Source organism: Trichosurus vulpecula, chromosome 4, assembly GCF_011100635.1.
Source record: "Trichosurus vulpecula isolate mTriVul1 chromosome 4, mTriVul1.pri, whole genome shotgun sequence".
In the NCBI taxonomy this organism is placed as follows: Eukaryota; Metazoa; Chordata; class Mammalia; order Diprotodontia; family Phalangeridae; genus Trichosurus; species Trichosurus vulpecula.
In genome coordinates, this window is record NC_050576.1 from 63545362 (window position 1) to 63561130 (window position 15769).

Sequence of the window (15769 nt, forward strand, 5' to 3'; positions counted from 1 at the left end):
ATGGGACCAAAAAGTTTCACCCATGGCTGATATGATGGGAAACCCTGCTCCTACCCCCCAAATCCCTATTCTCACTTCCCATTTATTTTCCATAGCTACTAGGCTATGAGAGCTATTGCCAGCGAGGCATTCTTGGACATCTAAACCTGTATGGACCACAGGCATCTCAAACTCAATGCATCCAAAACTAAACTTGTTATTTTTCCCATTAAATATCTGCCTCTCCCAAATTTCCCTATTACTTACTATCAAGCATGCTACAGCATTCCCAACTGATCTCAAACCTAGTGTCATTCTTGATTAGTCTTGCAATCAATTCTATATATCCTCTCTGTTGCCAAGTTTTACTGTTTTTACTTTTATAACACTTCTCACATATATCCCCTTCCCTTGACTCACATAGTCACACAGAGTTGTAGACGCTCAGAATTTCATGACTGGACTATTACAATAGGTTTCTAATTGGTCTCTGTACCTCAAGTCTCTCCCCACTCTAATCCATCTTCCACTCAGCTACCAAAGTGATTTTCCTATATTATAGTCAATCAGTTGGCCAACTAGCACTTACCAAGTGTGCCAACTACTATACTAAAGGCTGGGAATACAAAGTCAAGTAGGGAAAAAAAGGACAATTCCTGATCTCAAGGAGCTTACATTCTAATGGAGGAAGACAACATATAAAGAGAAGCTGAAAAGTTTGTGTGTGTGCATGTGTGTGTTTGTTTGTGTTAAGGGGAGGAGGAAGTAGGGGGGAAAGTACCCTTCCAAAAGGCATGGTAGAGGAAGTCCCAATGAGGACTGAGATATATTTGGCCAGGGCACTCATCCATAAACAGAGGTTCTGGGGGGAGCCATCAATCAAAGAAAGAAGGCAATTCCAATGTATGAATTCAAGGGCTGAAGTAAAGCTTCAGGGAGGAAAGCTGGTGTATAGTAGAGGAAGTCCTGAGTGCAGTCTGGAGAGGAATAACCATATCACTCCATAATCAATAAACACAAATGACCTCCTATTACTTATAGGATCTAACATAAAATATTCTGTTTAACATTTAAAGCTCTTCATAATGCTACACCTTAAACTCTGTATCCAGTCTCATACTTCAGTCCTCTATACATACTTTATGATCCAGCAATATGTGCGTTATTTGCTATGCCTCACACACAACATCCCATCTCCATTCCTTTTTAGTGGCTGTCCCTCATGCCTGGAATGCTCTCCCTTTTCCTCTTTCCCTACTGGCTTCTCTGACTTCTTTCAGGACTCAGCCTAAATTCTACTTTCTGCAGGAGATCTTTGCCAGTGTTTCCAATCTCCTCTACCTCATATGGTCTTCTCTCTGAGACTATCTTTCATCTACTCTGTCTATATCTTACATGCACATAGTTGTTTGCATGTTGTCTCTCTCATTAGCATAAGAGTTCCTTGAAGGCAGGGATGTTTTAAACCATTCTTTGTATTCCTAGCATGCAGTATAGTACTTGGCACAAAGTAAATATTTAACAAATGTTTGTTTACCAACAGTACTATTGCCTCATGGGTGTAGGAGCAGGTGTACAATCTCATTGGAGAATGGAAGTAGATGTGTTTTTGCCATCCTAAATTAGAACCCTAAATTAATTTTCCATTGGAAAAAATGTCATAAAAGTGGTTTGGTTCTATAGTAAAATACTTCAGGTATACTATGTAGTCATTATCAATAACACTGCTTCTATGGGAAAGTTCTAACCAACTCACATACAAAATCTTTGAACACAACAGGCTGTCTATATTCTCCATTTTGTTCTGGCAGCCACATTTTGAGAGAGTACAGTGATTAACTAGAGAGCATTCAGGTGAGAGTGACACAGATAGAAACACTGTCATGAAGGGACACTGAGGAAGCTGAAGATTCATTCATTCAGTTACTTGTCATGAAGAGAGTTATCTTAAAACACTTTCATAGCTACCATGTAGAAGAAGCTTTGTTGTGTGTTATTCCAGAGAGCAAAACTAGAACTAAGGGTTGTAGTGAAACAAAATTCAATTTGATACAACAAAGAACTTTTTAACAGAGCTATTTAGTCTGATATTTTCACTTTTACCTTCTTTGAGTAAAAATACTTAAGTGATACTATATCACTAATGTGACCAGATAAAAACTTTTCAATGTATCTACTACTAAAAGCTACAGTCCTCAGATTGAAGTCTCATTCTGAAAGGATATCAGCTTTCTTTTTCTTAGAAAGTTCCTCTTGCCACAGTTCATGTCTCTTCAGTTCATGATCAATTATATTCATACATAGAGCTCCAATTTTATAATGAGTGATTAGCCCATGAAATTGAGAAAAACTACATTAAAAGGAAAGATGTATATAAGTATTTATAGAAATAGGTGCCTCAAGCTTGAGGCAATAGGTTTTAGGTACACAGTAAAATAAATTAATGCACACTATATATATATAATACACACATTCATTTTTATAAATGAATATACACACATTACACACTGAAGACTTGAAATCTGTAAGACTTTATTGCTCTGAGAATTGGCATTCTTTAAGTTCTTATAAAATTATTCAAATTAAAAGCAAAAAATTGAATTACTCAGAACATATTTTTGATAACTGTGACTCTAGTAGCCATTTACTAAGCTATCCTCAAAGACAATTTTCAGAAAGCTACTTAGCAAGACTAATTATGTCACAATGTTTGAAAGCCACTTTAATTATTACAAAGAATATAACTTCCAATATCTTCCTGTTTACTAAATGAACATTTATTGTTTATTTTGCAAAACGTACTATGTTAGAGTGGTAAAAAACAAAACAAAACTGGAATATAGGAGAGGTACTTACATTAACTGTGTAATTCTTGTACTTACCTGGAAAAGCAGAAGAAAATATATATTATGTTAGTAGCCAGTTCTACACTTTGCTTCCAGTCTTCTCTCAGTACTCTGGCTAATGCACCAAGGGCAGTTTCTGATGAAAAAAATTTACAAAGAATAATTATCTATTTCATCTTTGGTACAATGTAATACTTTCACCTATTAAAATCAGGCTAATATATTAGAATTGGGGAGAAAGATGATAGAAAGCAGTCTTTGTTTTTAGCCACAGAAAATATGTTCAAAAAATTAAAATTTATATAACGTAAAACTTCACAACAATACATTAAGAATATAAATGTAAATTAAAGAACCCCTTTATTTATATGTTATAGAATTTTCCCAAAATGGAAGGTCAATTCACTAGCCTGTGGTGTGTAGTTTATGATTCTGTTCCCATTTTTGAAACAGTTTCTGTGGATTCCAAGTCCAGTAAAAGGGACCTCCCTAGTCAATCAAGGGAGTTCATTCTACCTTTGGACACCTCTAATTCTTTGTTAAATTTTCTTTATATTAAACTTAAATCTGCCTCTCTATAGCTTTCTCTTGTTGTTCCTGGTTCTACCCTTTGGAGACAAACTAAACAAGCCTGCACATGACAACTGTTCAAATATCTTAAGACAGAAATCATTTCTCCTCCCTGCCCTCAAGTATTTTATTTTCCAGCCTAAACTTCCCTAGTTCCTTTAAGAAAGACTCATATGAAATGGTTCCAGTCCACTCATCATCCTTTTTACCCTCCTCTGGGTACAATACATTTTTTTAAAAGTCCTTTCTAAAGTGCGATAACTTGAACTCAATGAAATATTCCAGAGGTGGTCTGACCAGGGAAGAATATAGTGGGACAGTTACACTATCAGGAGGCAGATGAGTGGCTCAGTGGATAGAGCCTGGGACTGGAGTCAAGAAGATCTAAGTTCAAACTGAACTCAGACACTTCCTAGCTGTGTAACCCTGGGCAAGTCACTCACTCTGTTTTTGTTTTGTTTTTTTTTTTTGTTTTTTGGCAGGGCAGTTTGGGGTTAAGTGACTTGCCCAAGGTCACACAGCTAGTACACGTGTCAAGTGTCTGAGGCCAGATTTGAACTCAGGTCCTCCTGACTCCAGGGCCAGTGCTCTACTCACCGCACCACCTAGCTGCCTACTTTTTTTTTTTGGAGGGGGGAAGGCAGGGTAATTGGGGTTAAGTGACTTGCCCAAGGTCACACAGCTAGTAAGTGTGTCAAGCGTCTCAGGTCGGATTTGAACTCAGGTCCGCCTGATTCCAGGGCCAGTGTTCTACTCACTGCGCCACCTAGCTGCCCCTCAATCTCTGTTTTAATCCACTGGAGAAGGGAAATGGTAAGCTACGCCAGTATCTTTGCCAAGAAAGACCCATATGGAATCATGAAGAGCTGGACATGACTGACCAACAATGGTAGGAAGGTTCCACGATGTTGCCAAATTGAAGATTTTATATTCAATCCTATGAATAACTGGAAGTTGGTGGAGTGGGTTAAAATGGTCAGTAATATATTTTTCCATTTTTTAAAAAATCAATTTTATTTTATGTTCCAAATTCTCTCCCACTCCTAACCCCCTCCCTACTCATTGAGAAGGCTGGAAAAAGGCCCATTAAAAATACGTACAGTCATATAAAACAAGTTCCTGTATTAGTCATGTCACGCAAAAACAAAAGAAAAAGAAGAGACAGGAAAAGAAAAAAGAAAGAAATTGTTTTGACTAATACCCTGGTCTATCATCAGCATGTTTCATCATGAGTCTTTTGGAATTATTGTTAGTCATTGTGTTGATCAGGGTTATTAAATCTTTCAGAGCTGCTTCCTGTTAACCTCTCTATCTCTTTAGTCATGAACTCCTCTCCCCTGTCCACAGATCAGAGAGGTGATTTATTCTATGCTCCACTAATGTGCTCATGGTATCACTCTTTACATCTAAATCATGTATCCATTTGGAGCTTATCTTACTTAGTATGCAATGTGTAATGTTAGTCTATAGCTGGATCCTGCCAGACTGTTATACAGTTTCTCCAACATTTTCTGTCAGATAATGAACTGTTGCCCCAGTTTCTGGGATCTTTGAGTTTATCAAGGTTACTGCGCTCATTTGCTTCTCTGTACATTGTTTACCTAATCTATTCCACTGATGAACCTCTCTATTTCTTGCCCAGTCCCAAGCTATTCTGAAAATGGCAACTTTGTAGTATAGTTTGAGATCAGGTATTACTAGGCCTCTTTCCTTGCCATTTTTTTCGTTGATTCCCTTGATATTTTTACTTTTCCCTCTCCAAGTGAATTTTTTAAATATTTTTTTCAAGGTCAATAAAGTAATTCTTTGGTAGTTTGATTGGTATAGCACTGAAGAAGTAAATTAATTTAGGCAATATTATCATTGTATTACATTGGCTTGGCCATCCCATGAGAAATTAATATATCTCCAATTATTTAGTTCAGCCTTTATTTGTGTAATGATTATTTTGCAATTATATTTATATAGCTCTTGTGTGCTGTGTCTTGACTGTTAGACTCATGTACTTTATATTGTTTGTAGTTGCTTTAACTGAAATTTCTCTATCTCTTCCTGGTGGATGTTGTGGCTAATATACAGAAATGTCAATGACTTGTATGTGTTTATTTCATATCATGCAACTTTCCTTAAGTTTTATAATTGTTTCAATTAGGTTTTAGTTGATTCACTAGGATTCTTTAAGTAAAATATCCTATCTTCAACAAAAAGTGTTTTTTTCTATTTGCTTATGCTTATTCTCTTAATTTCTTTTTCTTGTCTTATTGGTATAGATAGCATTTCTAGTTCATAACTGAATAGCAATGATGATAATGCACTTGCTTCATTCCTCATCATTTTGGAAAAACTAGTTTATCCCTACTATTATATATAATGTTGTCTCTTGGTTTCGGATGGATGCTCCTTACCATTTTAGGGAAAGCTTTGTTTATTCTTTTGCTTTCTTGTGTTTTTATTGAGAATAGATGTTGTATTTTGTTAAAAGCTTTTTCTGCATCTATTCAAATAATGATCTTAGTTGCTTTTATTGTTAATATGTTCAATCATATCATTATTTTCCTAATGCTGAAAAAAGTCCTATATTTCTGGTATAAATCCAGCTTAGTTATAGTGTATGATCTTTGTAATATATTGTTATAATCTCCTTGCTAGTATTTAAGTTTTTGCATAAATATTTATTATGGAAATTAGGTTATAGTTTTCTTCTCTCATGACTCCAAACCATATTTGTGTCATAGAAGGAATTTAATTGGATCCCTTCTTTATTTTTTCAAATAGTTTATGTAATATTGGAATTAATTATTATTTAAATGTTTGTGGAATTCACTTGTAAATCCATTTGATCCTTTTTTTTCCTTTGGATGTTCATTTATGGCTTCATTAAAATATTCTATTTCTTGTTTGGTTATCCTAGAAAATTTTTAGTTTTGTAAATATACATTTTATTTTAGATTGTCAGTTTTATTGGCATACTGCTGGGTAAAAGAACTACTAATAATTGCTTTTATTTCTTCTTCATTGACTGAATTTACCTTTTTCACTTTTGATACTAGTAACTTGGTTTTTGTCTTTATTCTTTAAATCAAATTTTCTAAATTATTTATTTTTAAAATTACTACTAGTTCTATTTATTAGCTCAACGTTCTATTTTTTTAAACTTTCAATTTTGTTTCATTTCACCTTTGTTTTCCCAGGACTTCTATTTTGGTGTTTAATTCAGGATTTTTAATTTATTTGTTGGTTTTGTAGTTCTTTGCATGTTTAGTTCATTTATTCAGAAATATAAAATTTCCCCTTTGTAGTACTTTGGATACATACACACTTTGGCTACAAATTTTTGAATTTTGAATCACTGCTGTCATTATCTTTAATGAAATTATTGTTTCTATAATGTTATTGACCCACTCATTCTTTAGGACTATGCTAATGTCCAATTAATTTTTAATTTTTTAATCTTTTAATTTTTAATCTTTGCTTCAAAGGTCCTTTATTGAATATAGCTTTTATTTCATTATGGGTAGTAAAATGCATTTAACATTTTTACTTTTCTACATCTGTATGGGAGGTTTTTATGCCCTAATACATGATTAATTCTTGCAAAGGTTTTATGCACAGCTAAAAAAATAACTGAGAAATATGCTCCTTTCTATTCCCATTCAATATTCCTCACAAATCTATCATATCTAACTTTTAAAAAATTCTATTCATCTCCTTAACTTTTTTATTTTAAAGTTAGATTTAGCTAGGTCTGAGAGGGGTAAATTGAGATCCATCAATATTATAGTTTTACTGTCTATTTCCTCCTATAATTCATTAACTTTTCCTTTAAGAATTTAGAGGCCATATGTAAGAAATGGGAGGAGGAGTTTTGTTTCCACAGAATTGAAGGTGTACTTCCCTCCTCCCCCACCCTAGCATTAGCAGAAACCAGGCCTCAGGTCAGTCAAGTGAAAGGTCACAGGCTTGTACGCATGCTTAAATGAGCTATTTGAGGAGGGCATGATGTAGGCCGTCAGAGGGTTAAATCTGGCCAATGAAGAACCTGGCGCGAGATTCAAGGTGAGGGTCTATTAAAGGACTGGCGTCCATCTGAGTCCTTTGTACTTTCTCCTGTACTCTGTTTAGGGGAGGTACCCACTTATTCAGGGGGAATAAATGTAAATTATAATTAAAATGTTCCTCATTTCCCAACGAGTCTTGCTTATTTCTAGACAATGTGAGTATGTTTCTAACAGTTGGGTGCTCGTCGCAGGATCAATATAGCATCAGAAGAAAGAGGTGGCGCCCCCACTCGTTTGCAGTGAGCCCTAGTATCTGCAGGTGAAAATTTCCTTCTTCAGACTGCTAATTTCCTGAGAGTATTTTTCTGGAATCCTTGGGATCCCAGGAACGTGAGTAAAGGGGGAAAAGGAAAGGAATATGGCCACAGACAACGCAAGGCAGGTACCTGAGCAAGGTGGGGGAGTCCTGCTTTGTGATGTCTGGATTCGCTCCAAGTTGAGAAATAAGATTTGCTTGGAAAAGGGGAAAAGAGCTCTTAAAATATTTGACTTAGGTGGGGAGAATGGATTTCTCCTAGTGCTTTGAAGAAAAGCACTGGTGGGTTGACCCAGGGAAAGTGATTTGGCTGTGAGCAACTGCCATCACTTAAATTCTGCTCTACACCCTGGAGCAAGCTCTCAAGAAATCCCAAACAAGAAAAAGGGAGTCCTTGTGAGGATTGGCTCTGTTGAGTTTGTAGGGTTGAGGGAGGACAAGAAAACATAAAGGAAGAGAGCTCTTAGAAGTTATGACTGAATTGGAAAGAGCTCTGGGAGCTCTGAATTAAGATTTGATTAGGTCCGAAAGGTTAAAAAAAATCTGTGTTTGCATTAACTCTAACATCAAGCAAAGTGTTTTAAAAACTGTAGAAGTAAAGGGGATCTTCTGTATGATGGGATGTTCGCTTTGGGGATTCAGTGGTCCGCTTAGAATGTGATTAAAAATTGTTGGTCATTTTAACACTTTAAGTTTTAAGGTAAAAAGAAAGCAGCAGGAAAAAGGAAAAGCCTGGTGAGTATAATATTTTTTTCATTTATTTGAAATGTTTGAGGAAGTTTGGGTCAAGATTAGGGAAAGAAACAATGAAATTGGAATACAGGGGGTAAAAGTTTCAGTAAAAGTTGGGAAAGAGAGATAGAAGCTAGAGATAAAGGGATTTAGGTGGGGGTTGTAGGATGGTGGCTTGAGACCACTTGGCTTCTCTTAGCTGCCATGTGCTCTTGGCCACCCCCTCCCCACCTCCACTCTACCTTAGAAGACTGGTGTGTCAATCAGGAGCTGAAGCTAAAAGAAACTTGCAACCTGATTGGAAAATAGGGCTGATTAGTTAGTGATGAAAGGTTTTATTGAATCTGGGTATTGACTATGACAAAGATTTTGATTTTTATAATCATTAAGCTTTGCCCATGTAAGGTATGACTGAATTTTGTTTCCACAGAGATTATATAAAATTATGATTTGAAGCCATATACTAGTGGCTAGGGATAGGAAACTAAACTAGCCCCCTGAAAATTAGCATATCTAAAAGGCAGGCTCCTTTATTCTCAAAGGGATGCCAGGCCCAAAGTAACTTACCTATGGCTGAGATCTTTATCGTGGATAATTCTGTGTTCCTCTTCAACTCACCTTTGTCAATCCTCCTAGGCAAGTGAAAGGGGATTCCCCCTCTCATGCTGAGGCAGACAAAGGGAGGGGAAACTAAAAATGTTTTAGCTTCATCCTTTTGCTTGAAAAGGAAGTGGCCCACCTTTTTCAAATTCCTTAGGCCTTTTGTTAATTCAAACCTTTTTGTAAAAACTGAAGAATTGGAGTCAGGGATTGGAATGCCTAAAGTAGAGTTTGGTGAAAGCTGACCAATGAAGGTCAGGGTGCCAAATTCAAATCTGGATGGTTCTTAAAGCAAATAATGATATGAAATAAAGTTTTCTTTTTTTTTATAAGTTCATTCATGGCCAGGCAAATATTCCTAATACCTGGGCCAGAGGCAACAGTTGGCTAGGAGGCGCTGTACAGTGCTAAATAAATAAATAAAATGTATTTAAGGTATTAATGTATTAATATATAAATACCAGAAGTATTAGGATCAATAATGTTAATATGTTATAATCTGAAAATGTAATTGAAGTCATCTTATTTCTAAATTGTATTTTTAGAGTGCTTTTAGGCTATAAAATTTGAGAGACCCTTGTGAGGTCTGAATTTTGTTATATATGAATTGATTTTCTAAAAAAGGTGTGGTAAAAGTGTAATAATTTGAAACTGTTATAATTGGTTGTGCAAGTTTCTAAATGCATAAAAATGTTTAACGCATTAAATTTGTATGGTTCAAATGTTGTTAAAATTGTACTATCAGAGAAAAATGCTGGATGGGTTAAAAAGCTGTTATTATTGTGAATAGAAAATTTGGAAATTTTGTGGTATCTAGAAATTCTGTAATAACAAAGAATTGAGTTGTGGGAATTTATGAAAAAGCAATTTTTTCTTGTAATCTCAATGTTGTTAGATTAAGAATTGTACTTAATCAAGAAATTGATGCTGTTAACTAAAACAAGGATTTTGGACTTAAATCCTTGAATTTTATGACTCCCTGGATGGGACCAGTGATAGAAGATAAGGCAGAGACAGGAATTCTAAAGGAGTTAAAGTTTAAAAAGTGGGAACTGTGTTGAAAAGCCAGTCCCTTCCCCCACTTCCCCTCCTCTCCTTTGGTCTAGATAAGAAGACAGCTTGATCTATGCCCACCTGGTAGAAGGTAAGGAAGGGAGAGGAGCAGTAGTTACTGGGATTTGAGTTTTTACTGAAAGAAAGAGAACAGTAGGGGTCAGAAGCCTCTGAACCTGGCTTCTTAAAGTCAGCAGAACTGGTAAGATTAGATTGAGATGAGGTTTGGTTTGGTAATTTTCATTAGTAAAGCTTGCCATCTGATGGAAAAGAACCCACCCTCAGGGGGAGATGATAATGGCAGATCTCTGTAATCAGAAATAAGCTGCTATTGGCAAAAGGGAAGCTATCTGCCAGAATCTGTTACCATTGTGAAAGAAGTTGGTTTTATGGGGAAAAATGGAAAATTGGATAAATGCAAATATGTGAAATCTTGTTGTCTTTAATCAAATGACTGGTTATATTGGTACTCTTGTGTTACGAGCTTCCGAAGCCTCGTAACTATGCTCGGGGTTCCCCCCAAGCCCCAGGCCTCTGCCTAAGCAAAGGACCTGATCTCATGGACAATGTGCGGGGCGGGAGCCGAAAAAGATGGTGAATGACTCCGTTTATTATTTCAGCAAGCAGCACATTTATACCTGTAGTGACGTAGGTACATTCTTTGGTTACATGGGTGAAGGACAGGTGAAAACTCAATACACCTGGGTCCTAGGACCGCCCTGACTCCGCCTACTCTCCTCCCCCTCTCCTCCCCCACTACCCAAAGCTCCCTGCGGGCAGGCAGTCCAGGCAAAGACCGGAAACTCCACGTGGTCAGGCAGCCGGAAGTTCCACATGCTCTGCCAGAGAGCCGGAAGTTCCACATGGTCAGGCAGGTCCGACCTGGAATCGCTAGGGAGGCAACAAAGGCGAGACCCCTCCTCCTGGCTCCACCCACATCCCAAAGCCCTGAGTCTATCTCAGCAGGCCCCTGGGCCTGGAGGTCCAAGGAGGACAGGGCTCAGCTCTAACACGGCCCGTAACACTCTTGTATAGCCAAATGGAAGATAATATGGTTTCTAAAGTATTAATGAGAATAATTTGGGAAAAAGGGAAAAGAAGTTTTATGAGATAAGATACAAATGTAAGGTTGAATCATTATCCCATACACTAAGGCTGGGATTTAAAGTTACATTGTATCTACGTGGGATAGGGTCCTTAGATGTTTTAAAGTGATATAAGAGCAATTAGGTATTAATACAAATGGTGTAATTAATCACTGGAACTAAATCAGAGACATCTTCAATTTAGGGAAAGGAATTTCAATGTAAGTCTCTTTAAGCGAGATAAGTTGTAGAATATTTTTGTATTGATGGGAAAAGTTAAATGTGGATTCGAATTCATTCCATCATGTAGAATATAAAGATAAAGTTATATGGTTCAATTCTTTCAGATCAGGCATAATTAGAGAAGAATAGAAAAACAGAGGAGAAACTGATGCAAATGTGTTAGAGCAATAATTTATGATCTTAATGGGAAGATTTTACAAACAAGGGAGGAAATGCATGTAAGCTATTTAGAGCTAGCATTAAGGATGTTCCTTAAGCAATGTGAAATTATAATCATCCTAAACTAATTATTGGAACTTGCCATTCAAAGACTTAATGGGACTGTTGACTGTTTTTCTGAGTCTTACTCCAGGTGTAAGTATTAAGGAAGGCTGACCCAAGATGCCAGCAGCCCAGTGTGAGGGCAGGCATGAACTACAGGTATGATTTCATGGTAAAGTTGAGAGGGCAACTGTTCAGCATGTGCTGAGGTGGGACCCTCTTGACCTGATGCCTTAACTGAAACCTGGCAGACTAGGCCTGGCTCAATGCAGCTTGCAGTTTGACACAATTTCTGCCTGGAGTTGACAGGAAGCTGGGGAAAATATGGCCCCCCTACTCTAAGTCCCTACTGTCTTGGTGGCAAATTTCTATAATCTGAAGGTTTTGTAAGTACAGTAACAAATTTACTAAAATAATTGATTATGGAACATCTTAGATTGCTATAGGACTGGGACTAGTATTCTTGTATAGGTCCTTGTATAAGTTAGGTTTTTTTCTTGGTAATGGTATGAAAACAATTAGGTCAAGGGCTTGTGAGAATATTATTTTGTTATTTGGTTAATATCATGCTTGTCTACAGCTTTGTTACAATTAGTAATGTTAAAAGAAGAATGGCTTGTAGTTTATTTTGTAAATGCTATCAAAGAAACATGGCATGACTAAAAGTTTATGATGTTATATGTACTATGTTAAGAATTGGTTATCTAATGTGTTTATGTATGTACTGGAGCCTGTTAATTCCTTAGTGAAATATCATCCTCCTGGTGAGGAAATTAATAAAGAGTTAATGTAAAGTATGAGAAACTGGGTTCTGATGTGAATTTCTTAAACAGAACAATTGGTCAAAGTTCCAATTTTGAATTTGCAGAAATGATCAGGGCATAAGAATTAGAAATGGTAACTTAAAATTGTGCTAAGGTAACTTTTGTAGTAGAATGGAAAGAAAGCTGGTTCCTACAAGAAGGCAAAAAGAAGATGCTGTGTTGTGGAGACAGCTGGAACAAATACCAAGGACCAGAAGACTTCACTGATGTCGTTCCCTACCAGACAGCCTTATGGGAAGAGACTTTTGAATCTTAAAGGGACAACTGCATTATGGTTTTCTTTTGGGACTCTGTATCTGTATTTACAAAGGGTTCTGCCCCCTTTGATTTGTTAATGTGTTGATCAATCCTTCCCATATTTACTTAAAGGGGTGATGGTTAAGGGGAAAAATTCAGATGAGAAAGAGAGTAAGGGAGTATTAAAAATGTGGAAACAAAAATTTGAATAAAAGAAAGGGGGGAAATTGTAAGAAATGAGAGAAGGAGTTTTGTTTCCACAGAATTGAAGGCGTACTTCTCCCTCTCCCCCACCCCAGCTTTAGCAGAAACCAGGCCTCAGGTTGGTCAGGTGAAAGGAAGAGGCTTGTATGCATGCTTAAATGAGCCATTTGAGGAGGGCATGATGTAGGCAGTCAGGGGGTTAAATCTGGCCAATGAAGAGCCTGGCGCGAGATTCAAGGTGAGGGTCTATTAAAGGACTGGCGTCCGTCCATCTGAGTCCTTTGTACTTTCTCCTGTACTCTGTTCAGGGGAGGTACCCATTTATTCAGGGGGAATAAATGTAAATTATAATTAAAACGTTCCTGACTTCCCAACGAGTCTTGCTTATTCCTAGACAATGTGAGTATGTTTCTAACACCATATCATTTGGTGCGTATGTTTAGTACTGATATTAATTTATTGTCTATGGTATCTTTTAACAAAATGTAGTCCTGTTTATCTCTATTAGGTCTATATTTGCTATTACTTTGTCTGAGATGATTACTACTCCTACCTTTTTTTTACTTCAGTAGAAGCATAACAAATTTTGCTCTAGCCCCTTATTTTAACTCTATTTGCATCTGTTTAAAGTGTCGTTCTTATAAACAACATAGAATTGAATTCTGTTTCTAATTTATTCTATTAGCTTCTGTTTTATGGATGAGTTCATCCATTCAAGTTCTACTGTTATTTCCCTACATCCCATTCTCTTATACTTTTTCCTTCTCTTTTTCCCCCTGTCCTCTATTTAAGGGTCTGTTTTGCTTTCTGACTGCCATCTCCCTTACCGTACCCTTCCTCTTCTCTTATCCCCTCACTCTTTCCTTTAACTCCCTTCCCTTCGACTTTACTGCTGGGTCAATATATATTTGATACACAATTGTGTGCTTGTGTATCCTTCCCTCCCTTTAACCAGATAGCTCTTCCCTTCAGGAGCTCATGCCTTACTGGGAGAGACAATAAATACATACAAACAAGCTATATTCCAGATAAACAGGAAATAATTAACAGAGGGAAAGCAGTGGAAGTAATAGGGATTAGGAAAGTTTTCCTGTAGAAGTTGGGATTTTAGTTGGGACTTAAAGGAAGCCAGCAAAGTCAGAAGGCAGAGATGAGGAGGGGAAACATTCCAAGCATGGGGGAAGCCAGAGAAAATGTTCAGAGCTGAGAGCTGAAGCACTTTGTTTATGAAACAGATAGGACAGTGTTACTGGACTAAAGAGTAGAACATGGTAGAGAGTAAGGTGTAAAAAGACTGGAAAAACAGTAGTGGGCTAGATTATGAAGGGCTCTGAACACCAGAGGTAGTATCTTATCCTACAGGCAATAGAGAGCTAATGAAGTTTATTAAGTAGAGAGGTGACTTGGTCAGACTTGTGCTTTAGAAAAAAATCACTTTAATGGTTGAATGGAGGGTAGATTAACATGAGGAGAAACTTGAGGCAGGCAGAGCCCCCAACTATTGTAATAATCCTAATGTAAGGTGATAAGGGCCTGATCTATGGTTGGTGGCTGTGAGGGTAGAGGCAAAGGGACAAGACACATTACAGAGAAAGAAATTATAAGATTTGAGCATGTGGCATGTGCAAGAGTGAGGAGTCAAGTGTAATCCTGAGGTGGTGAACCTGGATGACCAGAAGAATCGTGGTACCCTTGACAGTAATAGCCTCGAGGAGGGAAGAGTTGTGAGGAAAGATAAGAAGTTCTCTTTTGGAAATGCTCAGTTTGAAATATGTATAGTACATCCAGTTGATAACGTCCACTAGGGTCTCTCCTCTAGGGGTGGAGCCAAGATGGTGTTGTGAAAGGAAGGAACTACGGGAGCTCTTTCACAAATTCCATCAGATAAATCTAAAAAAGTGAATCTGAGCAGATTTGAGAGAGTTAAAAGCCACTAGTAGACTGAGAGGGGTAGAAGTGCCTGGCACACGAATCGGCATCAGACCAAACCATACGGGAACAGCAGAGGAATCCAGCCAGCCTGCAGGTCTGGGAGAGTGCTGGGTGAGCAAAACGCCAGAGCTGAAACAGGCTCAGGGTGGAAGTACCGGTTACGGCCGTGATCCAGCCCTAGCCCTTCCAGCCTAGGACTGGAGTCTGTAGGAGTGCAGAGCCTGCAGCCGTGGAAGCAGCGCCCAGAGGCCTCCAACCCACACTATAAAGGTTTGAAACTCGCCTTCTTGGACTCCCAGTAGCCAGGATGTGCGGGTAAAACAGCTCATATACCTCCCTTGAATAAACCCAGAGAATAAAACCTCAGGAGAAACAGAGGAGCCAGAAGCGGGGCTTCAGTAACGAGAGAAGTTGGGGAGAGGGCCCTTCCTCTGGTGGAGGATGGAGACTAGTGCAGGAAGACAGGTGTCCCAGAAGCCCTCACCTCAGCAGAACAACCAGAGTAACTGAGCCTCAGGGGGTGGAGCTAACTAATGTCAATGCCAGGACCCCATACTTGGCTTTGCACAGCCTGGGGAAGTGGCAGACCCCAACACAGACATGAGCTGAGACCACCCCTGCTGTAGAGCAGTCCTGGGGAAGAGGAGACTCCCAGCAGGCAGACCACCCCTCCCCCACACCTCACAAAACCAGAGGCCACAGCACAAAAAGCTAGATCCCAACACAAGAAACTTGGGACATAGCCCCCTGAGCCTCAGAAACAGAGATCCACTTCAGAAACCAGGAGGGAAAAAAAAAACAACACCATGAAAAAGAATTGTAAGAAGCTTTCAAAGGTGATTGACTCATATTATGGAGACAGGGAAGACCAAAATACCAATTCAGAAGA

General features: G+C 38.0%; 1 protein-coding gene across 2 annotated transcripts in view; it reads right to left on the bottom strand.

The window, feature by feature from the left end:
• KIFAP3 (kinesin associated protein 3) overlaps positions 1-15769 on the bottom strand; it is a 212944-nt gene that overhangs the window by 152700 nt on the left and 44475 nt on the right. For both annotated transcript variants that reach the window (XM_036756446.1, XM_036756447.1), the window contains exons 6-7: positions 2862-2961; positions 2205-2329 (exon numbers count right to left, since the gene is read on the bottom strand). In XM_036756446.1, coding sequence (XP_036612341.1) covers positions 2205-2329; positions 2862-2961 — 225 coding nt within the window. The remainder of the gene's footprint in view (positions 1-2204; positions 2330-2861; positions 2962-15769) is intronic.